Source organism: Microcaecilia unicolor, chromosome 2, assembly GCF_901765095.1.
Source record: "Microcaecilia unicolor chromosome 2, aMicUni1.1, whole genome shotgun sequence".
Classification (NCBI taxonomy): domain Eukaryota; kingdom Metazoa; phylum Chordata; class Amphibia; order Gymnophiona; family Siphonopidae; genus Microcaecilia; species Microcaecilia unicolor.
Window position 1 is genome coordinate 188,096,952 of NC_044032.1, and position 27,822 is coordinate 188,124,773.

The window sequence follows — 27,822 nt, forward strand, 5'->3', positions numbered from 1 at the left end:
TAGACGCAACTGGTCGATAGTTGGTGAGATCATTTGTTTTTTTTCTTAGTGTCTTTAGGTACTGGGGTAAGTAGGATGTTGCTGTATTCCTTGGGGAAGGAACCTTGTTGTAGCATGAAGTTTAGGTAGGATGTGAGGTCTTCTATGAATCCGTTTGAGGTGGATTTAAGTAGATGACTGGGACATGTGCCTAGTTTGCATTGGGTATTGGCAAACCTATGAGTCGCTTGTGTGACTGATTCAGTGGTGAGTGGATTGAATGTTGACCAGGTACGATCAGCTGGGTATCCGCCCGGGATTAGGTCCAGGTCATCGAAGAAGTTTTCGATATCGGTGTTGAGATGAGGAAGGGTACTGCGTAATTTTATTATTTTGTCTTTAAAGTAGGTAGCCAGTTTGTCTGCAGGTGGGATATCTGTGTTGGATGTGGTGACAGGGGTGGTGCCTAATAACGTATTTACGAGTTACATAAGTACATAAGTACATAATAAGTACATAAGTAGTGCCATACTGGGAAAGACCAAAGGTCCATCTAGCCCAGCATCCTGTCACCGACAGTGGCCAATCCAGGTCAAGGGCACCTGGCACGCTCCCCAAACGTAAAAACATTCCAGACAAGTTATACCTAAAAATGCGGAATTTTTCCAAGTCCATTTAATAGCGGTCTATGGACTTGTCCTTTAGGAATCTATCTAACCCCTTTTTAAACTCCGTCAAGCTAACCGCCCGTACCATGTTCTCCGGCAACGAATTCCAGAGTCTAATTACACGTTGGGTGAAGAAAAATTTTCTCCGATTCGTTTTAAATTTACCACACTGTAGCTTCAACTCATGCCCTCTAGTCCTAGTATTTTTGGATAGCGTGAACAGTCGCTTCACATCCACCCGATCCATTCCACTCATTATTTTATACACTTCTATCATATCTCCCCTCAGCCGTCTCTTCTCCAAGCTGAAAAGCCCTAGCCTTCTCAGCCTCTCTTCATAGGAAAGTCGTCCCATCCCCACTATCATTTTCGTCGCCCTTCGCTGTACCTTTTCCAATTCTACTATATCTTTTTTGAGATACGGAGACCAGTACTGAACACAATACTCCAGGTGCGGTTGCACCATGGAGCGATACAACGGCATTATAACATCCGCACACCTGGACTCCATACCCTTCCTAATAACACCCAACATTCTATTCGCTTTCCTAGCCGCAGCAGCACACTGAGCAGAAGGTTTCAGCGTATCATCGACGACGACACCCAGATCCCTTTCGTGATCCGTAACTCCTAACGTGGAACCTTGCAAGACGTAGCTATAATTCGGGTTCCTCTTACCCACATGCATCACTTTGCACTTGTCAACATTGAACTTCATCTGCCACTTGCACGCCCATTCTCCCAGTCTCGCAAGGTCCTCCTGTAATCGTTCACATTCCTCCTGCGACTTGACGACCCTGAATAATTTTGTGTCATCGGCGAATTTAATTACCTCACTAGTTATTCCCATCTCTAGGTCATTTATAAATACATTAAAAAGCAACGGACCCAGCACAGACCCCTGCGGGACCCCCACTAACTACCCTCCTCCACTGAGAATACTGGCCACGCAATCCTACTCTCTGCTTCCTATCTTTCAACCAGTTCTTAATCCATAATAATACCCTACCTCCGATTCCATGACTCTGCAATTTCTTCAGTTGAAATAGTTTCTTCAGATCTTTGTTATCCAGTCCTAGTTTGGTTTTACAGTAGGACCTTTTGGTTTGTCCAATTGCATATTTGTATTTTGTGTGTGTTTGTTCATCTTTTGTTTTTTTCCATGCTCGATAGGCATGGCTAGTAATATGTTAATTTTTACAAAATCATTAAAAAAAAATTTGTAACCTATTTTTGCTTTATGTATGGATCTTGCTGGTTTGTAAATGTGACTTTTTGATGATTTGTTAACTGTTGTTCCATGTTTTGTCTGTGTTCAATAAAATAAATTTAATTAAATGATACATATCTTGATGAATTGGGATATTCTGATAGCAGAGTTGGCAGTACAATGTATACAGTAGAACTGGATCTAATCTGAATGTTGCCTCATGGTATTCACAAGGGTTGCTTGAGAAGCAGTACACCTTAAGAAGTTAGAGAAAAGGTTGAGTAATAGCAAATCTGATAAAGAGAGTTTTCAACAGCCGTGAGTGATCTTTTTTATTATTATTATTTAGTATTAGGCTCACGCCTTTCCAGTGGTAGTTCAAGGTGAAATTCATTCAGGTACAATACAACAGAATTTATATTCCACCCAGAGCCGCCAAGAGACACAGCCGGGCCTGGAGCATGACCACCCCTTGCCCGCCCCCACCTGGGCCACCGCCGCCACCCTGTGCTCTCCCCCACACACACGGGCCGCCACCCTGTCCCCTTACCTTCCTGTGTCTGACTGCTCCTCCCTTGGTCTGTCGTCTCCTCCTCCTGTTTTCCATGACCCAGGTGATGGCATTAATGTGATAACCCAGGTCACTCGGGTTATCGCGTTAATGCAATCATCCAGGTCCTAGCACGCAGAAGCAGGCAGGAAGGAAGATGTTTCTAGTGCTCCCTTGAAACCTTGCCTGCGTGGGGCCCCTCCCCCTTGGAGGCCAGGTCCGGGGAATTTTGCCACCCCCCCCCCCCCCCCCAGCAGCCCTGATTCCGCTATATACCAACTAAGGATCAATGCGGATTACAAGTTAAATTAAAAAACTAGGCCATCACTAGAAAAAAATATAATAAATATAGTTATAGAGACCAAATCAGTACTATCTCAATACCATAAGCACAAAATTACATTAAATAAATGGAAATCAGATAAACCTTTAATAATTTACGAACGCATAGGTAAGATTCAACCAATCAACTCCAAAGGAAGAGAGTTACCCAACATTGCACTGAACAATAGATAAAACCAGAGCTATGATAGGACCTATACTTCACGTTCTTTACAAAAGGAAACTGCAGCAAACAACAGTCCTTAGATCCAAGAGGACAAACCTTTGTTCCTATAGTAAATAACGCCACCAGATAATCTAGAACAAAACCATAGAATAATTTGTGGATAAGTGTACAAAGCTTAAATGTGTACATTTGTTGCAAAGCAGTTAAGAGGTTTCAAAAATGTTTTACTCAGCGTTTACATTTTTCATTAAAACCACCTGTGTGAATTGTTGTCTTCATAAGAGAACTAATCAATTTCTCAGCAAGTAGGATAGTTTCTAATGTTCTGACTGCTCAGATATTTGCATCACATTCAAAACAGAAAATGGTAGATCTAGACCAGGGGTAGGCAACTCTAGTCCTCGAGAGCCGCAGGCAGGTCAGGTTTTCAGGATATCCACAATGAGTATGCAGGAGATAGATTTGCAAGCACTGCCTCCATGGTATGCAAATCTATCTCATGCATATTCATTGTGGATATCCTGAAAACCTGACCTGCCTGCGGCTCTCGAAGGACCGGAGTTGCCTACCCCTGATCTAGACCTATCACTTGTATATAGGGCACTCCCTTCTTGCCTCTAAGGGGGGAGCTGAACAGAAGAGACTGAAAAAAAGCAAGACCTTCTGGCAGAGGAAAAACACTTTAGAGTTCAGTTTGTCTCTTTTATAATAATGCTAAAATGTATTAGAGTAAATAAATGGTTACAATAAAATTTCTTTTATCCCAGTATTACAGAAAATTGAATTCTTATTTATATCAGTCCAAATTTCAGTATAAGGAAAATAAAATCTCTCTCTGCATGTTTCCTTTGGAAGCGTAACAAAACCTACCACAAAATGTGCCTGTCAGATTACTAAAGCCCAATTTTGTCCAATTACTTAATGCCTTATATTTTCTCTCACTTATCTGGTATTCTTCAACTCTGACCTCTAAGGTTACCTTCACACATAATTCTGTTTCTATGGTATTTTTCTCAAATATTCATCATTTGCCCTTTGTAACCTCCTTCCCTTGAATACTTATCACTCATACTTGTCCTTCATTGAAAATGTCCCTGTGTTATGTTCAGAGCCTGTTTGAAACAAACAAACAGACACTTGTTAAAGTTTATGGCCCATTACTAGGGCTAAGCAAGCCTGTCTATGGTCTGAGAAGACCAAGAAGACACAAGCTAGCTAATTGCCCTACTAGATCATAGATAAGGGAATGTTATATATACAAAGCTGACTGATGTACAAAACCAGACAGCTCTATACACACTACAAGATGGCATGTTGAAAGAAATGGATGATCAAGATATGTTGGTCTTACGTTTGAATTTCATTACAGTAATATAAAGATAACATGAGTAAGACTGTTCAAGATTAATTCAATGATATCATCCCTAGACCTGTTTCCAGTAGGGTAGTTGAAACAGGTATTGCCTGACACTATAAATTTATACAGCAAATAGTCTCTCGATCACTATCTGCAGGTTGCAGGCCTCTTCATTTGTGAAAGGCAAGTATTTGCCTGGTTATGAAAAGTCAAAGGTAGATATATATGTTCTTAATGCCTATAGGCCTATTTCTAACTTCCCATAAGGGGTACAGTGAATGACAACATAAGAATAGCCATACTGGGTCAGACCAATGGGCCACCTAGCCCAGTATCCTTGTTCCAACAGTGGCCAATCCAGGTCACAAGTAACTGGCAGAAACCCAAATAGTTGCGACATTCCAGGCTACCAATCTCAGAGCAAGCAGTGGCTTCTCCATGTCTGTCTCAATAGCAGACTATGGACTTTTCCACCAGGAACTTGTCAAAACCTTTTTTTAAACTCAGACACACTAACTGCTGTTACCACATCTTCCAGCAAACAGTTCCAGAGCTTAATCCAAAAAAGCTTTGCGGAGACTAGGTAACAAAACCAGTAGCTGCTAGGAAACAAAGCCAGTACTGGGTAGACTTCTACAGTCTGTGCCCTGATAGTGGGCACTGATGATAAAGGGTGCCAAAATCCCAGTCCGGCATCTATCCCTCTAGAAGTCTGAAGGTAGACCGGACTGAGATTTTGGCACTCTTTATCACTGGCGCCCTGGGCTAGGGCCTCACCTGGTCCTTAGGAAGAGTTCCCACCCCCACCCCACACACACATTCTTCCACTCAGTCATTAAGTCCCAGTAATTTCCTGCTCTGTTCCTCTAACCCCCACCCCTGACTCCTTCCATCTTCTGCTCTGTTTTCCAACCCCCGTGTCCCATCTATCTTCTGCTCTTTCCAGGAATTCTACTCCATTTTACATTTCTTCTCCCTCCTTGTCCACCATCATTCAGTGCCCCTGTCCCTATCCTTCCCCCTTGTTCAGCATCTGAACTGTTGGTTAGTGCAGCGGACTTTGATTCTGGGAACTGGGTTCGATTCCCACTGCAGGTCCTTGTGACTCTTAGCAAGTCACTTAACCATTTCATTGCCCTAGGTACAAATAAATACTTGTATATACTATGTAAACCACTTTGAATGTAGTTGCAAAAACCACAGAAAGGCGGTATATCAAGTCCCATTCCCTTACCCCTTTCTCCCTCCATCACCCCTGAGCTCCTGTCCCTCCTCAGATCCACCTTGTGCTTCTGTCCCTCCCCATATCCAGCTTCTCCCCCTTATCTTCCCTTTCTCCCAGGGCCAGCATCTCTCCCATACCTTTGCTGGCAGGGATGGTCAAACCCTGAAGAGGTCCACTGCCCGAGTCCCCGCCCCTGCTGCCTGTTCAAATAGAAAGTCAGTGGCATGTTTCAGCTGCCGACTGCAGCGCTCTCCACACATGCTGGCATCAGCAACTTAAGCTGCCAACTTCCCCACTGCTCAGGCAGCTTTGGCAGGGGCTTGGGCAGTGGACTTATTCAGCTGGTGGGGCTTCAGCATCCCTGCCAGCCATTCATCAGTTGCTGCAATTTTTGGCTTCTTTTTTTTTTGGAGTGGGGGAGCCGAAAGTGGGAGGGTTGGACCCAAGCACCGCCCCCCCCAAATGGCTGCAGCATTGGATATAACAACAGAGCCCCTGCAAACATGCTCTTACTTTCTGAAGGCAGCACAGGTCCCCCAATCATTCGGGACAGTCCAACAGCATAGTCACAGATGTCAACATACTCCTGAACTTCTCCAACACCCTCCACCAGAATCTTTCCCATCTCCAGGGACTCCTGAAACAGACAGCCACAGTGTCAGATGATCTTCAAGTCCACCATGCATAAAATCTGAAGCATGATTACAAGGGGACAAAACCAAACAAACACCAAAACAGACTAATAAGAAAATATTGCTCATAAAAATCTGTGAGGATTGGGGAAAATTAAATTTTTTTTTTTTTTGTGGGGGGGGGTCTGAAATCTGAAGATTTCACACATACACACACAAAGAATCATCAAGTATTTCCCAGAGGTACCTAAGACAGTAGATATTATACTGTTACATCTACTTTAAAAATGGCTAGGAAAGAATGTTCTACTTCCAGACTTAAAAAAACAAAAATTGGAACAACTGTTTAACAATCTGGAAAAAATCCGTATCAGGCAGAATCAAGATGCAACTCCCCATTTAAAGCATCCATCCTAGCTCTGAGCTCTACTGGCTAGAAACAGATGCTCGAATTCCATGTGTTCTGCATATTTACAAAATAATTCTCTACAAAATACTCTGCAGCAGGTAGTAGAACAGGTTAAACAGAATGCCATGTAACCCAACTCCAACCACTCACATTAAACATACACCCTAGCAAGGGGATCTATTAATGTCAAGCAAATACTGTTTCATCTGCTTACCAGGCTCCCTAGAAGTTTGATCTTCTTTCTTAAGGCATCTCCAATTTGACGTACGATTTCTCCGCGTTTTGGTGCTGGAATCTACAGAAAGACCAAGAAAACATACAACAGAATTTAGTTGCTGGGTACTGAACTCCTTATCCTACACGGGTCCTGAACTGCACACAAAGAACTTTTCTCATCTTCAACAGAGGTTCAGTGTTGCTGGTCCCAACCAGCACCCTCCCACCACTATCATCTTTTATGGGGTTTTTGTTTTTTTTATTTAGGAATGGTCATCTCATCTGCTGACTAGTGGTAAAACACCTATGTCATCATTTCAACATGATTGGGGGTGCAAGACACAATACAATTACCCCTCCTGGAGCTTGCTCAATATTGAGGGTGTTCAGCGCTCACTGGCACCCACAGAGTGGCTCCTACAACCTACATTTTAAAAGGATAAAAAAGAAGCACATTTCATGCACCTGGCTTACAAAACTAACAGGAAATCACCATGTATTGCCAAATGTTTGTAAGAAAGTGTTTCACAGGTTTTCCAACAACAAAACACAAAGGAGGAGGATGCTTATACTCAGGTCTCTGGGCCAGCTCAGCAGCAGTGCTAACAGCTGGGGGACCTGAGCAGGATACATGAACCAGGTCTCTGGGTTGGGGAAAAAGTGAGGCCTCAACCAGCATTCAGTGACACCTAGCTGCCAGATTCTGCCTGCTATAAGGTTACTATTCTGTGACCTCTGGCTGAGGACTAGCACCACACTGTCTGGTTTAACAGGAGGAGTAGGAGCAGAGGAGCCCTTGTGCTCCAAATGTAGAAGGCAGATGGGTACTTTCTTTTACTCTCTCGGGGAATGTCCAATGGTCCATAAGTTCTGGCGGGCTTTATTCCACTTTTGAAAAAACTTCTAGGTGTGCCAATCCCGTGTCTCCCTCTTGGAGTGCTCCTTGATAAATATAAATTGTTTGCTCTGCAGAGTAGAGGTGCTCAACTTCTGGTTTGCAAGGCTTGTCTCCTGGGCAAACGACTCATTCTGAGTACTTGGACTAGTGAACATCCGCCAGATTTTTGGCGCTGGCGAAATAAGCTTCATGAGCTTTTGCTGTTAGAACGTAGATTGTAGGAACATCCCTCCGGAGGAGAAAGTTATTTTTGGCAATTTGGAAATCGTACATTCATTGTGTGTCTCCAAGGGCTCGTAGATTTGTTCTGAATTCTCTCCCGGAATAATTCAAAGGGAGGCGGGGGGAGGGAAGGGGAGGAGAGAGGAGACCTTTCCTCTTTTTTTTCCCCCCCCTAAGTTGAGGTGGGGGATAAGGAAGGGTATAGATGATTAGCTAGTTAAGTAGATAATTTCTGCAAGATAAGATAGTGAAAATGGGTTGCCTTTTTGTGTTATGCAACTGAAATTTGTATACGCCACATGACAATGCTGCTGTTTCATTTTTGCAATTAATAAGAACAGTCTGACTGGAGAACAGGAGACTATGAGAGACATTCTCCAAAGTCTCCGGTTTGGACTTTGAATTATACAACTGAAGGACTTCTAGATAATGCATGACAGATGTGGTTGTACTGATTATATCCTTTTAGTTATCATACCATATGAGTGTTTGAAAAATTGCATATGTTGCATGTGCTGCTACTGTAATAAATAAACCCAGATGTCCAGAAGTCTAAGGGGAGGGTGAGTTCTAGGAAGGGACAGAGCGGGAAGAAAAGTGTTAAAATGTTGATGATATGGTTCCTATTATGCACTTACGTGGAAGGTTTGGCTCTGTAATATGTTATAAGTAGAGCATGCTGACTCTTTCTTTTGAACTATCATCAATAAAAATGTTGAAATTTGAAAGAACAGAGGAAGAAGAAAAGACTATTTATTGACTGCAGTCTCTACTAGGGTCTCTGTCTAGTTTTTTTTTTTTTTTTCCAAACTAGACAGGAGCTCATAGCCAGGCTGCACCAAAGACACTGTAAAAATTAGAATAAATATGTTTTAACATCAAACAAACCAAAAGCCCTTAAAAACTTTAGAAGTCGTATGCCCCCAGAGAGATGGAACTGACTCTCAAAAGAAAATGCCCTAGATACTAGGGAGTTAATTTTCAAAATATCTGAAATTTTGCATCCACAGTCTTCAAGATCATCTAAGTGGTTTCTCAACCTTTCTTCCATTGTGACACCTGACAGACAATGTTCACATCTGTGATACACTGAACACTACAATTCATAGCTGAACATTTTAACTTGGGCCCACCCAAAATGGCAGGTCTGGTTATGCCCCTGCTTTCCACATGTGTAAGAAAACCATGCGATGAACTTTAGGCGCATTACTCTACTGCAAGGTTACCTCATCAGCCCACTAGTTATTCATTAAACCCCACCAGCTCCATAGCACTGCATTCAAATTCTTTACAGCACCACAATCACACTTAACTCTTTCGTCCCTATCCAAAAAGCAGCCAGTACTAAGAACTGCAGCGCTAGAAAGCTGGGTGCTCTACTACTACTACTACTATTTAGCATTTCTACAGCGCTACAAGGCGTACGCAGCGCTGCACAAACATAGAAGAAAGACAGTCCCTGCTCAAAGAGCTTACAATCTAATAGACAAAAAATAAAGTAAGCAAATCAAATCAATTAATGTGTAGAGGAAAGAGGAGAGGAGGGTAGGTGGAGGCGAATGGTTACAAGTGGTTACGAGTCAAAAGCAATGTTAAAGAGGTGGGCTTTCAATCTAGATTTAAAGATGGTCAAGGATGGGGCAAGACGTAGGGGCTCAAGAAGTCTATTCCAGGCATAGGGCGCAGCAAGACAGAAGGAGCGAAGTCTGGAGTTGGCAGTAGCGGAGAAGGGAACAGATAAGAAGGATTTATCCAGGGAACGGAGTGCACGGGAAGGGGTGTAGGGAAGGACGAGTGTGGAGAGATACTGGGGAGCAGCAGAGTGAGTACATTTATAGGTTAGTAGAAGAAGTTTGAACAGGATGCGAAAACGGATAGGGAGCCAGTGAAGCGACTTGAGGAGAGGAGTTAGGCCTCAAGCATAAACTGTTTTGATTTAAAAAATCTTTTACCTAGATCCTCTCTCTACAAAGAAGCACTGTTCAGAGTACAGAAAGGAATATTATCTAACTAAACTGAGCAACTCAGTAATTGTACTTTGAACCACACTAACAGTGGTGAGCTGGCCATGTCCAGGTTAGGCGGGACATCTGACCACTTGTCAGACTTCTTGGCTAAGATTAATAGTAAGGTCAGAGCTCAGAGATGAGGACTGCCCTTCCTGAGCTTTTTGGCCAATACGAAAGAGGGAAGGTTAATGCTCTGCAACCAGGAGCTCAGCCCAATCCCTAAACTGCAGTGTACACCTTTTAAAAGCTCAGCTGGTGGCACCTTTATAGAATAATGGATTTATTAAATCATGAACTGCTGAGGACAAGAGTCCACTCTGTCAGATCTATTGTTCCATAAGGTGCTGCCAGCCTCTGTGTCATTTTTGCTCCTCCCTGTGTTAAGGAATCTGTTCAAGCTATGTTCTTCAGACCAGGAATCTGAGTTTCTGATTACCCTGTGTAATAAATCTTCTGTGCATGTTGCTAATTCTTTTTGACTCATGTAATAAAGCTGTATTTTTGCGACAGTATATCCAAGTTACTGTGTTGGTTGTTGTGTAGGTCTTCTAAATTTGTTTTTCTAACACCTGCCACTGGGAAGATGACCCTACCGGTATTTCCTTCCATGTGGCTTTACCGAGCACAAAAGCTACCTGAACTAACATCACTGCTTGGTATCTAAACTGTATCTTAAGGTGAAAAAGAATACCAAAACGGAACTGCATCAATTCTGCAGAAATGCACCTCCTGATACAACGTATCAAACCCCGAGATATGCAATCTGTGGAACTGCTACCACAGTGCCGCCAAACCCGAGCATTCGTTTCTGATCTTCATTCAGGGGGCCCTTTTACAAAGAATGCTAACCTGGATTTACCATCGGCCCAACGCGGCCACCAGTGGTGGTGGTTTCGCCTTAAGCGCGCGCCAGAAAAAAAAACTTTTTTGATTTTGTAGCGCGGCACTAAAACTACGATAACAGGGCATCGCCACATGCTGCCCGGATACCACAGGAGCCCTTACCACCACCTCAATGGGTGGCATTAAGTACTCCCCCCCCCCCCCCCGCATGGCCACATGATAAGAGTAATCTTACCGCATGGTTGTCTCTTTTTAGGGTCTTTTTACCTGCTACGCTAAAATGGGCCCTGGCATGCGGAAAAAAAACACGGCCCCCACTACTGCCCTTTTTCCCACAGCTTAGTATAAGGCAGTGGCGATCCTAGGTCGGCTGCCATCCAGGGCGGATCGCCGCTGCGCACCCCCCCCCCCCCCCGGGTGCAGCGGCATCCGTCCCCCCAGGGTGCAGCATGACACCCCCCTCCCCAGCGCATCAAGCCCCCCCCCCCCGGGTGCATTCTTGGCTGCTGGAGGGTGCAGAGAGCAGCCGCACGCCTGTTGGCTCCACTGGCTCCCTGCTCCCTCTGCCCCAGAACAGGTTACTTTCTGTTCCGGGACAAAGGGAGCAGGGAACCAGCGGAGCCGATAGGCACGCGGTTGCTCTCTGTACCCTCCAGCAGCGTGCACCCGGGGCGGACCGCCCCCACCGCCCCGCCCTTGCTACGCCACTGGTACAAGGACCCCTCAATCTCTTAAAAGAATAAATATATTGCTCCATTCTTAATACCTCACTCCCCTTTTATTTCTAAACTATGACCACAAACAACATACATATCACAGGGGAAATTCTACAAATGGTGCTCAAAAGGAATCGGCGCTAAGCACTATTCTATAAAGGGTGCTCCAAGATGAGCAACCTTTATGCAATAGCACCTACAGGCGATTCCCACACCCAACACTGAGCGCTGGTATTTACGCCAGTTGAAACCTGGTGTAAACACCGGCACTCAACTCATGGCATTTTGGCAAGTAAATGATGGTATTCTATAACACTGTGCAGTTTTTCAGCATGTCTATGACCCAAACCGCCTTTTAAGTTGCGCACTATGGGATTTAGGCGCCCCAGGGTAATAGAATAGCAAGCAGACAGATGGCGCTAGAACCAATTAACTTCAATAATTAAATTGTTATGGTCAATAAATTGATAGTTAAAGGCTCGTTAATCAATTTGTATGGACACACATCTTGAATCCACGCCGAAATTTTGATGCCATATATAGAATCTGGGGGAATACGTACAATTGTAAAACATTTACATTAAAAATAAATAAAAATCTGTTGCAATTCCTATTTGCAGCCCAGGGATTTCTGAACAGAGCTGTGCAAAGACTAAGACAAAGTTTCAAAAGTTGAAGTGAAGCTTGCACTCATCCAGCCAAGAGTGGCTTGGAAAGTGCTCATTTTAGCCAGGATGCAAAGTATAAAAAGAGTAATTGACCTTAATCCCCCACTGTTTATTTCCCTCTCCAAAATGAAGAAACATAAAAAATTGCTGCCTCTCTTCTAATAGGAATGCACTTTCACAAGTAGGTTCGGAAAATAGGATGGCTACATGTGGAAGTGGTGCCACTTACATGCAAAATTGTAGCTTCCACGAGGAAGTGACGACACTTCCACTGGAAACTGCTAGGTTCATGCTGCCTATTTTTTCCACAAGTATATTTGCTACTGCTACACATGCCGGCAAATATACCTAAACTCCTGCCTGTCCTTTTAGGTATTTTACAAAAGGCTCTGGTCAGCACAGCCTTTCTAAAAATACCACTGGAACCGAGCATGCCCTGATCTGGATGTCAGAATTCCAATCTTAATGTTCTGTGCATGCACAGGGTAAAATTATTTCTAGGTCCTCTCTCTTGTGCTGCTTTGAATTCCATTCTAGTCTAGACTAGAGAAAAGGAAGGAGAGAGCTATTAGATTGTAAGCTCTTTGAGCAGGGACTGTCTTTCTTCTATGTTTGTGCAGCGCTGCGTACGCCTTGTAGCGCTATAGAAATGCTAAATAGTAGTAGTAGTACTAATAAAGGCAGCCTGAGACTCACTCTTAACCTATGTGTGATTCAACTCTACCCCCTCCATTCCCTCTTCACCTGCTCACTCAGCTCATGACCAAGGAACACAAACCTGACTTCCCCTGCAGCACATCTCAATGGCCTCCCTGAAACCTGCTGGCCTAGACACCAAGAAACTGTTAGCAGGTTATCACAAGAAGTGATGCTTTTACCCTCTCTCTCTCTGCCCTGGATTTGAGTGCAGCCTTGGCTCTGTGTAGCAGAAAGAACAGAGAAATTTCTTTTGTTCCAGTGATGCGTGAATGGGGTGAATATATGATACACCATAATGTGAAACTCTCAAAGTTTCATCTTTTAACACACAAAATATCACAGGAACTTACATCTGCCCAAATTTTCCACGCATCTTTGGCCTTCTTTACAGATTCCTCGTACTCCTCCAGGCTGGCCTACAGTGAGAAAACAGATGGCACAGAAATTATTTTGCAAACATTTCAAGGGGCTGCAGTCAGTGGCTGAAGCATCGAAGCACTTGGTGAAACCCACAGCCAATGTCATTAGTATCACCCCCCCACCCCCACCCCACACACACTATCACAGTACCTTTCCCTGAAAAGAGGACTGGACACATGGCTGTCTACACACAAAGGGTAAAACCTGTAAATAGTGGCACCACCCATGAAGATTTAAGAAACATGCACAAATGGGTAAATCGCTTTAACCTCTGAGATGTGGCACTCCTGCCACAGATTTCAAACCTGCACTAATTCAGACCCTTTATACAGACACAACAGCTTTGTAATCCTGTTCCTACAACCAAGACATTTTTTTAAAAACACAGGAGTAAGAACAGCAGAGCTCCTCAATCAACTAGTGCATGAACCCCTGCATTTATGCACGTAAGGGGCAGTTCTAGAAGTGAATGCCCAGATTTTCTGTTATACAATTTCCCCCAGATTCTATGTAGCGCAACTAAAGTTGTGCACACAAATCTGGTCATATTCTGATTTGCATGTGCAACTTAGCTGGTTAACAAACCAATCAGTGCCGATAATTGGATGTTAACAAGCAGTTATCTGTACTAATTGGCACTAATTAGGATTTACACGCATAGCTCGCTAAGTGTATTCCATAAAGCAATGCCTGTAAATCGGGCTGCGCAGATCTCAAAGGGGTCATGGGTGGGTCGTGAGCATTCCTAAAATTTATGAAGCGTTATAGAATATGCCCAATTCGTGCCTAAATTAGTCGTGCGCTTTTACACCAGGTTTTAGTTGGGGTAAATGGCTGCGATTAAATTTAGTCATGGGAACGGACACTGTACATATTCTATAAACCGCGCCTAAGTTTAGGCAAGGTTTATAGACTAGTGCTAAGCACAGTTTTTTTTAGGAAAACAGTTTTTTTAGGCATCATATACAGAATCTAATCGTATTGTGCAATCTGGCATCAACACACCTTACATTTAGGTGGCTGTAGTCATAGCAGCCATAAGCCCATGAACTGCAGGTGTCCCCAAAATACAGCAAGGGCACACATAACTTTACAGCAGTGTTTCCTAAGTCCGGTCTTGGAGTACCCCCCCCCCCCCCCCTTGCCAGGCAGGGTTTCAGGATATCCACAATGTATATGCATGAAAGAGATTTGCATATAATGGAGGCAGTGTATGCAAATCAAGTAAATGAATATTCATTGTGAATATCCTCAGTGGCGATCCTGGGTCAGCTGCCACCCGGGGCGGATCGCCACCGCGCACCCCCCCCCCCGGATGCAGCGGCGTCCGTCCCCCCAGGGTGCGGCACGACACCCCCCCCCCCGGCGCAATGACACCCCCCCTCCACGGCGCATCAAGGTCCACCTCCCCTGGCGTAATGACACCCCCTCCCCAGCGCATCAAGCCCCCCCCCCCCCCGGGTGCATTCTTGGCTGCTGGAGGGTGCAGAGAGTAGCCATGCGCCTGTCGGCTCCACTGGCTCCCTGCTCCCTCTGCCCCAGAACAGGAAGTAACCTGTCCCAGGGCAGAGGGAGCAGGGAACCAGCAGAGCTGACAGGCGCATGTCTGCTCTCTGCACCCTCCAGCAACATGCACCCGGGGTGGACCGCCTCCACTGCCCCCGTCCTTGCTACGCCACTGAATATCCTGAAAACCTGACTGGCAAGGGGGATACTCCAGGACTGGACTTGAGAAACACTGACTTACAGTATCCTGTAAGTTATGTGCATAACGGGGTGCCCTGACCATACTCCATCCAAATACCGTATACACCCCCCCCCCCCTTGCAGCAGTGCTCTAGCTAAGGGCAATTTCTATATCAGCAGTCATATATGCAATTACCAGTATAGAACACAGTACTACTATAATCTATGCACCTAACTTCAGATGTCAGCACTTAGGCTAGCACAAAGGATCATGTAAGTGTTCACACTAAGGCCTAGATTCTATATACCATGCCTTGATTTCCGCAAGGAAATCAAAGTCTATTCTATAAAGTATGCTTTAATTTAGGCGTACATTATAGAATACGCCGAGTGCTGCTCCACAAGACTACATTTAGTTGCGGTCAATTAAGCCAACTAAAACCTGGTGTAAATCCTGACACCTAAATTAGGCGAAGAGTGGGTGTATTCTATAACAACGCACATAGATTTTTCAAAATGCCAACAACCTGCTCCTAACCTCATCTACTTTTCAACTATGCAACTTAAAACTGACACTCACCACATTAGAGAATACGCTTAAGCAAGTATTGCGCATAAATTCTAATTAATGACAATTAGTGCTGATAACTGCTTAACATCCAATTATCAGCGCTGATTAGCTTGTTAACTAATTAAGTTATGCACATGGTTATAGAATACAATTCGATTTCTGTGTGGAAATTCAGGCATAATCCCAGGGAAACTGCTGGCAGTTAGGCACATGCGTTATGGATTTTACACCCTCAATTTGTAGAATTCCAAAGGGCAATTATACACATCTACAAATTAGTGCCGATTAGCACCAATTATTAATGCCAATTAATTCTATAACTTGCATGCATAGGTTTATAGAATTAGGGGGTATAGCAATTAAGTTCACTCTTATAGAATAGTGCTTATGGCTTATTACAATTTCATAGACTGCCCTTACTGTGGACACATTAACTTCTTTTACCACTTGTTCTGGCAAGGAGTTCCAGAGTTTAACTATACGTGAAAAAAATAATTTCTCCTATTTGTTTTAACCCATTAGTGCCCAATGTTCCCATAATAAACCATATGGGAACATATTTATTTGTTCCCATATGGGAACATTGGGCACTAATGGGTTAAATGTGTCACTATGTAACTTCATGGTCTGTTCCTTAGTCTTTGTACTTTTTCAAAGAACCTTTACTTGTTCCACTCCAGTCAGGATTTTATAGAACCTCTATCATTATCTCCCCCCACCTGTCTTCCCCAACCCGAAGAGTCCTAACCTCTTTAGCCTTTCTTCATCTGAGAATCCTTCCATCCAATTAATCATTTCGGTCACCTTTCTCTGTACCTTTCCCAGTTTCACTACATCTTCAGATGCGACGATCAAAATTGCACAAAATACTCAAGATGCAATCTTACCAGTTCTCTTTCTGTAACTCTCAGCAAGGTCCCCAGTTCTGTTTGTCCCCCAAATTCACCCCCCAAGGTACATCCCCTCCCCCCCCCATTACCATACCTCCCCCACCTCTCCTCCTTTGTTCACCACCCCTTGCAGTAACTCCAGCATTCTGTTGCACCACCCTTCCCATGACACATGCCTCCAAGCCCCCCCCCCCCCCCCCCACACACACACACAAAATCCTGAGGTACATAAGTATTGTCATACTGGGACAGACCAAAGGTCCTTCAAGCCCTGCATCCTGTTTCCAACAATGGTCAATCCAGGTTACAAGTACCTGGTGGAAAGATCCCAAAACAGTACAATACATTTTATGCTGTTTATCCTAGAAATAAGCAGTGGATTTTCCCCAGGTCCATTTTAATAATGGCTTATGGACTTTTCTTTTAGGAAGTTATCCAAACCTTTTTTTAAATTCCGCTAAGATGCTTTTACTACATTCTCTGGCAACAAATTCCAGAGTTTAATTACAAGTTGAGTGAAGAAATATTTTCTCTGATTTGTTTTAAATATACTACTTTGTAGCTACATTGCATGCCCCCTTGTCCTAGTATTTTTGGAAAGTGTAAACAAGCGATTCACATCTACCCATTCCATTCCACTCCACTCATTATTTTATAGACCTCTATCATATCTCCTCCCTCAGCCGTCTTTTCCCCAAGCTGAAGAGCCCTAGCTGTTTTAGCCTTTCCTCGTAGGGAAGTCATCCCATCTCCTTTATCATTTTCATTGTCCTTCTCTGTACCTTTTCTAATTCCACTATATCTTTTTTGAGATGACCAGAATTGCATACAATATTCAAGGTGCAGTTGCACCATGGAGTGATACAAGGCATTATAATGTCCTCATTTTTGTTTCCATTCCTTTCCTAATAACACCTAACATTCTATTTGCTTTCTTAGCTGCCGCCACACACACTGAGCAGTGGGTTTCAACGTATCATCAACGATGACACCTAGATCCCTTTCCTGCCAATGCACAGTACTCTGGTGCCTCTACCACACCTTGGGGAGAAAAAGAGCCCGAGTCCAGCACCTCATCTCCTCTCATGGGTCCAGTCATCCCCCTACCTCCTTTCCCTCCAGCTCCCCTCCTCCTCTCCCCCACGGGTCCAGCGGCTCCAGCCAGCATTTTTCTCCTGTGCCCCCCCCCCCCCACCCTGGTGTCACTCAAGGATCTTTTGGTGTCACACTTTCCTGCAGCCAGCCACCCTCTCTACTGCAACTTCCTATTTGACACTAAGCAGGAAGTTGCAGTAGAGAGGGCGGGATCTGACAGGAAGAAGGCCATGGAGCTGGCTTATGTGAATCGCTGACGCTGCCGGCTAACTGCAGGAAAGCATAAGTGACTCCAATACCTGAGTAACACCCGCAGGGAGGCGAGGATTTTTTTTACTGCAGGAACAAGGCATTATACCATTACCATGGAGCGCTAAAAGGATTTGTTCCTGCATCCACGGTAATTTTTTTTTTTTTTAGAGTGATGCCATTACCATGAATTTTCCACAGTATACCCCCCAGTAACAGTAACTGTATCATTCTCTACCTTGAATGCCCTCCCAAGGGAGGTGGTGGAGATGAAAACGGTAACGAATTAAAAAATGCGTGGAATATACACAAAGAAATCCTGTATGGAACCAAACAAACTTAGCGGTGCTTAGATAGTAACTCCAGTAATTGGGAACCAAAGCCAATGCCGGGCAGACTTCTATGGTCTGTGCCCTGATCGTGGCTGGGCAGATTTGGATGGGCTGAAGTAGGGCTTCAATGACAGCTTTAGTAGCTAGAGAACAAGGCCAGTGTCAGGCAGACTTCTACAGTCTGTAACCTGAAAATGACAAAGACATATCAAGATCAAATATGCATATGTAGTATCGAATCATACCTTATGCTATGAGTTTACTTTGTTGGACAGACTGGATGGACCGTTCAGGTCTTTATCTGTCATCATCTGTGTTACTCTACTATGTTACTATCAGGCTCATTTTCAAAAGAGATGGACGCCCATCTTCCAACATAAATCGGTACTTGGATATCCATCTCTCAGAGACGTCCAAATTGGTATAATCGAAACCCAATTTTGGACGTATCTAACTGAAGTCCATCGCAAGGATGTCCAAATTTCAAGGGGCGTATCGGAGGCGTGATGAAGGCAGGACTTGGGCGTTCCTAAGATTTGGACGTCTTTGACCCATAATCAAAAAAAGCAGAGACGTCCATAGCTACAACTTGGACGTTTTCACCCAGACTTGTTTTTATTACGAATAAGGCACAAAAAGGTGCCCGGAATAACCAGATGACCACCGAAGGGAATCAGGGATGACCTCCTGTTCCACCCCCAGTGGTCACTAACTCCCTCCCACCTTCAAAAAACATTATTAAAAATATTATTGCCAGCCTCAGATGTCATACTCAGGTCTATGACAGCGCATGCAGGTCCCTAGAGCAGTTTAAGTGGGTACAGTGCACTTCAGACAGGTGGACCCAGGCCCATACCTGTTACATTTGTGGAGGAAACAGCAAGCCCTCCAAAACCCACCAGAAACCCTCTGTACCCACATCTAGGTGCCCCCCCCCCTTCACCCATAAAGGCTATGGTAGTGGTGTACAGTTGGGGGTAGTGGGTTTTGGGGGACTCGGAACACAAGGTAAGGGAGCTATGTAACTTGGAGCATTTTATGAAGTCCACTGCAATGCCCCCTAGGGTGCCCAACTGCTGTCCTGGCATGTCAGGGGAACCAGTACACGAGAAATGCTGGCTCCTCCCACGTCCAAATGTCTTGGATTTGGACGTTTTTGACTAGGACGTCTTTGGTTTCGAAAATCGCTGAAACTCAAAGACGTCCAAATCTAAGGACGTCCTTGGCATTTTCGAAACGAAAGATGGACTTCCATCTTTTTTCGAAAATACGCTTTTCCCTGCTTCCAGATTTGGACGTTTTACAAAGACGTCTAAATCCGAACTTAAACGTTTCTTTCGAAAATGCCCCTCTATGTATCTGAGACCTCCTTAGCTAGAGTAGTAAAGGCAGATTGGGTAAGTCAAATTGTCAACATGTACATCTGCTATGTAATTCATCTAGGCTCAAATAAGGATCTCCTCACAGGAAAGAGGCTTAATGGGAGAATAATAATTAATACAACATGCACGTACTATATTAAAGAAATCTTTTCTTCCACAGGTAGGTGAAAATGTAAACGTATAATCCTTACCTGTCGAACTCTTGCTATTGGTTCATTATTAGCTGGACAATAGGATGTAATAACCTTAAAAAAAAAAAAAAGGAAAGATTTTTACAACTTTTGGCCAAATCACATAGAAACAAAGCCCTACCACTGAAGAATTATCTTCTCAAAAAACAAAATCAATTATACTGCACTCTTTTAAAAGGACACAAACATCTGGACCATGACATGCTTAGCCAGTCATTTTCTTTTTTTCCATTACACAGAATTTTTCAACATTTTACACATCATATGATGCAGTCAGGAAGAGAAGACACCAAGTTCTAATGCTCTGGGGCTCAGGTTTACATCTTTGTCCCATCTGAACCAACCAGCATAAATTTTACATGAACCATTATATATGTCTGTTTATGGACATGTTACAAAATGAAAAACAAAATCTATGGCACCAAAACATTACAAAAATGGTGGATTGCCCCCATGGAAACATCTACTTTGACAAGCAGAACCCTGTCTGAAACTAGTCAAGGCAGTTGTCACCTCACTAGAAGCTAAATTTAATAGGAAGATAGGCACAATTCATAAAACATTTGATGATCTTAATGTACAGATTACAAAACCAAAGAAAAAATGATTGGGCCTAGCCAATGGGCAACACAAGGCCATCTGAGGTCACTGTGTTTTTTTCAAAATACAGCGAATCTATAGTGACAAACTAGATTTGGAGAACTGCTTCTGCAGGAATAAAACTGGAGATTTACTGGCCTATCTGAAACAATTACAGAGTTTCAAAGCTTTTTGGAAAGCTGGATGCCAACTGAGCTGCCCTAACAGATCATCTTAAGAAGCTGAGTATGGGAAAGACACGGACACTGGGGCTTCAAAAAGTCCAAACCAGTAGACCATGCACAAATTGGTCCACAAAGGGGGTAATTTTATAAAGGTTCTTCTGCATATAAAGCCTTATATACACATGGTATACTAAGTTTAAGCCCAAAAAATGCAGGATCATGCACTCGGGTTGCAAAATTCTGAGGGAACGGTTCAGTATAGGGGGTGAAGTGCTTCAGTGTACGAAGGAAGAGCAGGACTTGGGGGTGATTGTGTCTGATTACCTTAAAGCTTTCAAACAGGTAGAAAAAGCGACGGCCAAAGCCAGAAGGATGCTTGGGTGCATAAAGAGAGGTATGACCAGCAGGAAAAAAAGAAGGTGCTAGTGCCATTGTATAAGTCTCTAGTGAGGCCCCATTTGGAGTACTGCGTGCAGTTCTGGAGATCGCACCTACGGAAAGATATAAACAAGATGGAGTCGGTTCAGAGGGCGGCTACGAAATTAGTAAGCGGTCTTGAATGCAAAAATTATAGGGAAAGGTTTATGAACCTCAACATGTATACGATAGAAGAGAAGAGGGAGAGAGGAGACATGATAGAAACGCTTAAATATCTCAAGGGCATTTATGTACAGGAAGAGAGCCTTTTTCAAATGAAGGAGAGCTCTGGTAACCTAAGGAAGTATTATTTCACAAAAAGGGTGGTGGAGGCATGGAATGGCCTCCCGGTGGGGGGGGTGGAGTCGAGGACTGTTCCAGAATTTAAAAAAGCATGGGTAAGCATGTGGGATCGCTTAGGAACAGGAAGAATTAGAGGTTACAGAGGATGGGCAGAATGGATGGGTCATATGGCCTTTATCTGCCATCATGTTTCTATGGGAAAAGGCTTTTATATAATTATTTTTATTTTATTTATTTGTTACATTTGTATCCCACATTTTCCCACCTATTTGCTGGCTCAATGTGGCTTACATAGTACCATAAAGGCATTCGCCAATTCCGGTATGAACAAATACAGTAATGCTGTGGTAGAATAAGGTTCGTGTGTACAGACACATTAGGGAATCTTAGAGAGGAAGAGAATCGTACAGAGGAAGAGTTATTATATGTTCATTACGAGCTTTGGTTTCTTTGTGCTGCAGGGTGCAGGCATTTAAGTTGGGTCAGTAGGGTATGCCTTTTTGAACAGGTTAGTTTTTAATGATTTCCGGAAGTTTAGGTGATCATAAGTTGTTTTCACGGCTTTTGGTAATGCGTTCCATAGTTGTGTGCTTATGTAGGAAAAGCTGGATGCACAAGTTGATTTGTATTTGAGTCCTTTGCGGCTTGCGTAGTGGAGATTTAGGTATGTTCATGTTGATCCTGTTGTGTTTCTGGTTGGTAGGTCTATATAAGTAGGCGCACTGTGTACAAGAGTTCTTGGGAATGAAGTCTCGGTGGAGCTGCAACGTATGTTTTATAAAACACACAAGTGAATGCATAGGAGCGCACACACACACACACATTTACACCTTCTTTGGAACATGAGAATTTCTGGACTACAGGGCCTGGCTCTAGGTATCTAGATTACAAAAGCACATAAGCACCCATACTGTATGTAATACCCATGGAATGGGCATTATTAGAGAGATAGATTTTTCCAGAGCTCTGGGGGGAGGGAGGTCCCTGCCAGAGGGCTGGAGAAATAGGATGTCCCTGGGAGGGAGGAAGCTCAGCCCATAGTGCTCTGGTACTGAAGCGTGACCGGGGGGGAGGGGGGACTTGAAAGGGGGATCTTTGGTCTCTTGATGGTCCCCTGCCAAGAGACCAGGAAGATAAAAGGGGAATCCTAAGGAGAAGTGTGATCACTGGCTGTAAAGGAGGGTTGTGTCTCCTGAAAACGGGATACTGTGTATGCTGCGGGTGGGCAAAGGAGGGACCCAGCAAGGAATCAGAGAACTGGAGCTAGGGAGAGCTCAGTCCCAGGACCAGAATAGATCCAGAGGGGAGTCAACGCTGGAAGAGGGTCAGCCCAGAGGAGTGTCTCAGGCTGCAGAGATTGAATTTATGCTGAGAGGAGAAACAGCACTGCCCTGCAGGATAGGTGAACTGTTTATATGCACATATTTGGTGCACACAGGGTATTCTTGTAAATATACCTGAGAGAAGTGGTGGTAAAGGAGTTTCCCTGAGGAACACCAGAAGGATTGGATCTAAGTTGAAGTAGTGGCCTAGTGGTTAGGGTGGTGGACTTTGGTCCTGGGGAACTGAGGAACTGAGTTTGATTCCCACTTCAGGCACAGGCAGCACCTTGTGACTCTGGGCAAGTCACTTAACCCTCCATTGCCCCATGTAAGCCGCATTGAGCCTGCCATGAGTGGGAAAGCGCGGAGTACAAATGTAACAAAAATGAATAAATATGCTGTCTGGACTGCTTAATAAAGGTTTGAAGTATTGCCTGTTGCAGATTTGGAAGAAATAAACAGTTTGAGTTTGATTAAGTGGTGAGTACAGTGTATCCTTGCACATGAGGGTGCAGGTGCCTCCCAACCCCCAGATCGCTATTCCAGACTATAGACCCACTCCCAAGCTTGACTGCAAGTGACCTAGAATGGATGAGTGAGGTAAGAGTGGCCCTGAACGTGAAACTAAACTGACTAATCTACTTTGTAGCCCGGGGCTAGCACATGGGTGAGACCCAGGTTACATGCATTTATAAGATAGGCACCCTGTGGAAGGTAGAGGGAAGTATGAGCCTGCATGAGAGGCACCTGGAAGATCATCTTTTTGCTGGCAGTTGACTTTTCCCAACTTCCATCTCATTGGCCCATTGACATACTCAGTACAGGCCGGCGTCAGCATTAAAACAAAGCAGACCCTTGTGACGCAGCCGCAGGATGTGGTTAAGGGGCACAACCAGGCCCCTTGTGTGCCCCTTTGGAGCCTCAGTGGAGACTTGTTGGGTATGGATACTTAGTTGTACATCTGAAGCTCCCTCAGTTACTCAGGTATAGACTGGTCTTTATTATGGGGAAACACAAAGTTAAGACTTAACCTGCAGTGAGTACTCCTACTGGCATTGAATATCCAGGTTTAAAGTCTTGTGAGTTCATCTTGTTGGGCAGACTGGTCTTTATCTGCAATCATCTACTATGTGCCTTCCACATACTTTCTAGCAATTGGCAGGGATGAGCAACAACAATAACAAAAAAAATCTTAAAAATAACATTTAAAGGTCAATATTCAGCAGGCCAGCAGGTCGTTATCCACATAAGTCACATGAATAGCCGGTTAAACCCATCTGGCTAAGTTTACCCAGTTAATATAACAGGGTAAAGGTATCCCCTAAAGTTATGCCAGATATTTGCTCTATGTAAAGGCGAGCTCTGTTGGAGGTATTCTTTGTTTACCTCAGTTCTGTGCTTCTTGCTATAGAAATAGCAGAGATTCCTCTGAGGAACAGCTGGGATCAATGTCCTCAGACAGAGAGCAGGTCCACTGCTTTGCTACTGTTAATAAGCAAAGATTTGACAAGTTTCAGTTCATACTCACTTGTAACAATTCAGCCCTTCTGCAAAACACGCGCAATTGGGGCAAATGTGAAAGCTGCAGTTGTCACACTGCCAGTGTGACTATGCAATCAAAGAACCTTTCCCCCCTGCGCGATGAGCCCGTTTTTAAACACCGGCCCAGGAGATCCGCTTACCTCGCCGCGGCCACCCCAGCTCCCGTTGTACACGCCGTCATTCTCCTCCCGCAACCCCAGCTCTTTCAGCCAGGCGTACTGGGGCCGAGAGATGAGCAGAGACATGGTGCGGGTAGCGGAAGCACAGCGGAAGGATCTAAGAAAGCGGCTGCGGAGCAGCACAGGCCGGCACCGTCCAACGCAAGACAACAGCATGGCTCAACGCAAGGAAAGACCATCAGCGGAGGGCGGCTCCCACAAACCGCAGAACTCTCACATCCCGATTGGTGGATTGCGACACCGCCTCCTGATTGTGCGCATGGGATTGGAGGGTTTGGGCTCTCTGGCTCTGCGTTCTACTTCTCAGGCCTTTCGTCGGAGCTCTTGAAGTATTTCAGCACTAGCACACAGCAGCGGGTTCCGGGGCTTTACGGGACAAGTAGATACTTGGCGATTTCCAGCTTCCATCTGAGAGTAGTGATGTGAACTATTGACCATTCTTTCTCAGTGAGGAAGGGAAGGGGGCGCGAGACGCCTAGTAAAATAGATCCAACAGGTTGGAGTACTGCCTGAGATTTGCATGACAGCCTCCCAGAGAAGTTAATGGAAAGTTAATCTTAAGGGACCTAAATATTCAGAAAATGTTGTGTGTGCCCCATTTTCAGCCATACTTAAGAACATACATTTTCAGCTGAAATGCCATCTTTAATTTAGGAGTTTAAAAATTATAGAATCTTGATTATCTGACATAACCAGGACCACTCCTCACAATGCATGGAAAACATACTTTATGCATGAAGGACAGTAGTAGGGTATCTTTAATTTAAAAAATATTGTTTATTAACACTAATCAGCAATGCAGTGGCATAGGAAGGGGGGCGGTGGGGCGGTCCGCCCCAGGTGCACGCCGCTGGGGGGGGGGGTGTCGGCTCCGCTGGTTCCCTGCCCTCTGCCCCGGAACAGGTTACTTCCTGTTCCGGGGCAGAGAGAGCAGGGAACCAGCGGAGCCGACGCAGCTCCCAGCGACGTGCACTCGGGGGCGGATCGGCCCTCTCACCAGCCCCTCGCTTCCTAATTCAATGTAAGAATGCGCTCCAGGGGGGGGAGGGTGCGCGCCAAGGGGGGGTGCCGTGCTGCACCTGGGGGGGGCGCAGCGGCGACCCGCCCCAGGTGTCAGCCGCCCTCGCTACGGCACTGCAGCAATGAAAAAGAAGTTATACAGCAGGCAATTTAAGCACAAATACAGAGCAGTATACACAGCACAGCAATTGTACAACAGGTAATGTGAACAGAAATACTGTACAGGTACAGGACCGAACAAGGGAAAACATATTTATCAACTGCATATACAGAAATACAGAACCAAGCAAAGCCCCCATTTCTCAAGCTCACTGTGTTGTCTTCTCCAGTCAAAGCCAATGTGAAGCAGAAATCAACAACTAAACTGGAAACCCTCCAGATTTAAGAATGAGAGTAAGAATAAAGAAAGTGCTGTAAATGTAAATGAACAAACAGGAATGCAGTAGGTGTACATACAATACTGAATAAAATTCACTGTGTGCACAAGAATCTTACCATGGTTCCATTTCTGCAAAAGTACGGTTCCCTCGCCGCACAAGCAGGGTCCCAGGACCAAAAATTATAATTCCCTTGCATAGAACCATGGCAAAAAAAAAAATGCATGAAAGCATGGTCTCAAATCAAAAAACAGTTCCCTTGCTGCAAAAGTGGGGTCCCCGTTCCAAAAGTTAATGTGTAGAAGCATGAGCTAAAACTACAAAGAGGAAGAGAAGCCACGCAATTCTTAACTCTTCTGAGGGGTGCATGAAAGAATAACAGCTGCACCGCAAGGTTCCCTTGCATGGAAGCATGATCTCATCAAAAACATGAATTCCTTGCAATGTGTGAAGCCATAAAACAGGAAGAGAAGCCACGCACTTCTTAACAGCAACACAATTATGTCACCGGGGGGGGGGGGGGTAGTCTGTTGGATATGCCAGATAGTCAGATCAACGAAGGTTGGATAATTGAGACTGTACTGTAAATTTAAACCTGCCATTCATTTATTTAAATCAGTGGTTCTCAACCCAGTCTTCGGGACACACCTAGTGATCAAGTTTTCAGGATATCCACAATGAATATGCATGAGATAAATTTGCATGCACCACCTTAATTGTATGCCAAATCTGTTTCTTGCATATTCATTGTAGGTATCCTGAAAACCAGACCGGTTGGACATGTCCTAAGGAATAGCCTAGTGCTGAAAATCAATGCTAAGCGCCTAACTTATTTTCCCCATCCTAAATCCATCCCTGTTACCACCCATTTTTTATGCTCCTAAATTTGAGTTGAGTAATAATTTATGCACTGAACCCTAGTACATTTTTAAAGAGGACAATTTATAAGCATAACTCTCAAGGGGGTCCTTTTACTAAGGTGCACTAACAGAGTTAGCATAGGTATACAATGTGCTGCGCAGCATTTAGCATACGCTAAATCCATTAGCGCACCTTACTAAAAGGACCCTAAAGTTAGGAGCATAAATCCTTTGAATATTGGGCCCAAGGCTGTTACTTAGTCTTTTCTAAGTCCACCTTAACTATTTGCTACACCACTTTTCTATTGTACACATCAAAGCAGTTAACAAATTCAGGGGTTCTTTTACTAAGCTGGGGCTTATTTTCAAAGCACTTATATTTACAAAGTTCCATATGTTACTATGGGGCTGATTTTCAAAGCACTTACTTACAAAGTTCCATAGGTAACTGTAAGTCTAAGTGCTTTGAAAATATGTCTCCATCTTAAGGCTCTTTATATTAGTCTAATATCCCTAGTACCTTAACAAGTATTAATTAAACAACTCAATAATACTAAGATGCAGACAGCAGTTCAGCAGCGAGAGGGGTGCTATCCAGTCTTTTAACCTGAGTGTCACGTGTATGATTATCTCCCTGTTAGCGAGAGGTTATATGTGTGTGCTCGATGCAAAGAGCTCCTAGCTCTCAATCCGTTGTCTTGAGGCTGGAGTAGCAGACTTGGAGGAGCTGAGGGAGACAGAGAGGTACAGTGGTATATAGAGGAGACCTGCAAGGATACTGTAGAGAACTCCCTCTTCCAGTCTCGCAGCCCCTGTGCTGCTGTGGAGGAGAGAGGTCTCCTAAAAGGAGAGCATCACCCTGGTGAAGTGGGAAGTAATCCTATAGCCAGGACCTGCCCACTAGGGGGTGCAATGTCCTCTCACACTGAGGATGTGTCTACAGGAGCTTCTGCCCAGGAGGGAAGGGTTAGGACAGCTGTTGTAGATGGTGATTCAATTATTAGGCATGTAGATAGCTGGGTGTTTGGTGATGTGAGGATCACCTTTTTATTTATTTATTACTAGTAAAAAAGGCCCGTTTCTGATGCAAATGAAACGGGGGCTAGCAAGGTTTTCTTCTGTGTGCATGTGGGAGTGTGTGTGTCCCTCCCTCTGCCCTCTTTCCCTTCCCCTGTGCTGTCTGTCCCCTCCCTCCTCGGAGTCGAGTCCTTCAGTGTTAAGTTTCTTGCTGTGCTGTGTTTGTGTTACAGAGATAGTGAGGGCTTCTGCCCTCTCTCCCCTCCCCCCTCTGAGTCCTTCACTGTTACAGAGAGAGCGATTTGATTTCGTGCTTTGCTGTGTTTTCCTTCACTGTTTGTGTTACAGAGAGAGCAAGGGTGGGGCAGACACTCATGGGGAAACCGGATATCTCTC

At 44.4% G+C, this 27,822-nt stretch overlaps 1 protein-coding gene across 1 annotated transcript in view; it reads right to left on the reverse strand.

The window, feature by feature from the left end:
- ALDH7A1 (aldehyde dehydrogenase 7 family member A1) overlaps window positions 1–24,333 on the reverse strand; it is a 121,768-nt gene extending 97,435 nt beyond the window's left edge. Inside the window, exons 1-5 of the mRNA XM_030193565.1 lie at window positions 24,114–24,333; window positions 19,626–19,679; window positions 13,160–13,225; window positions 6,753–6,833; window positions 6,011–6,134 (exon numbers count right to left, since the gene is read on the reverse strand). Coding sequence (XP_030049425.1) covers window positions 6,011–6,134; window positions 6,753–6,833; window positions 13,160–13,225; window positions 19,626–19,679; window positions 24,114–24,308 — 520 coding nt within the window. The 5' untranslated portion in view covers window positions 24,309–24,333. The remainder of the gene's footprint in view (window positions 1–6,010; window positions 6,135–6,752; window positions 6,834–13,159; window positions 13,226–19,625; window positions 19,680–24,113) is intronic.
- Between the last annotated feature and the right edge of the window lie 3,489 nt (window positions 24,334–27,822).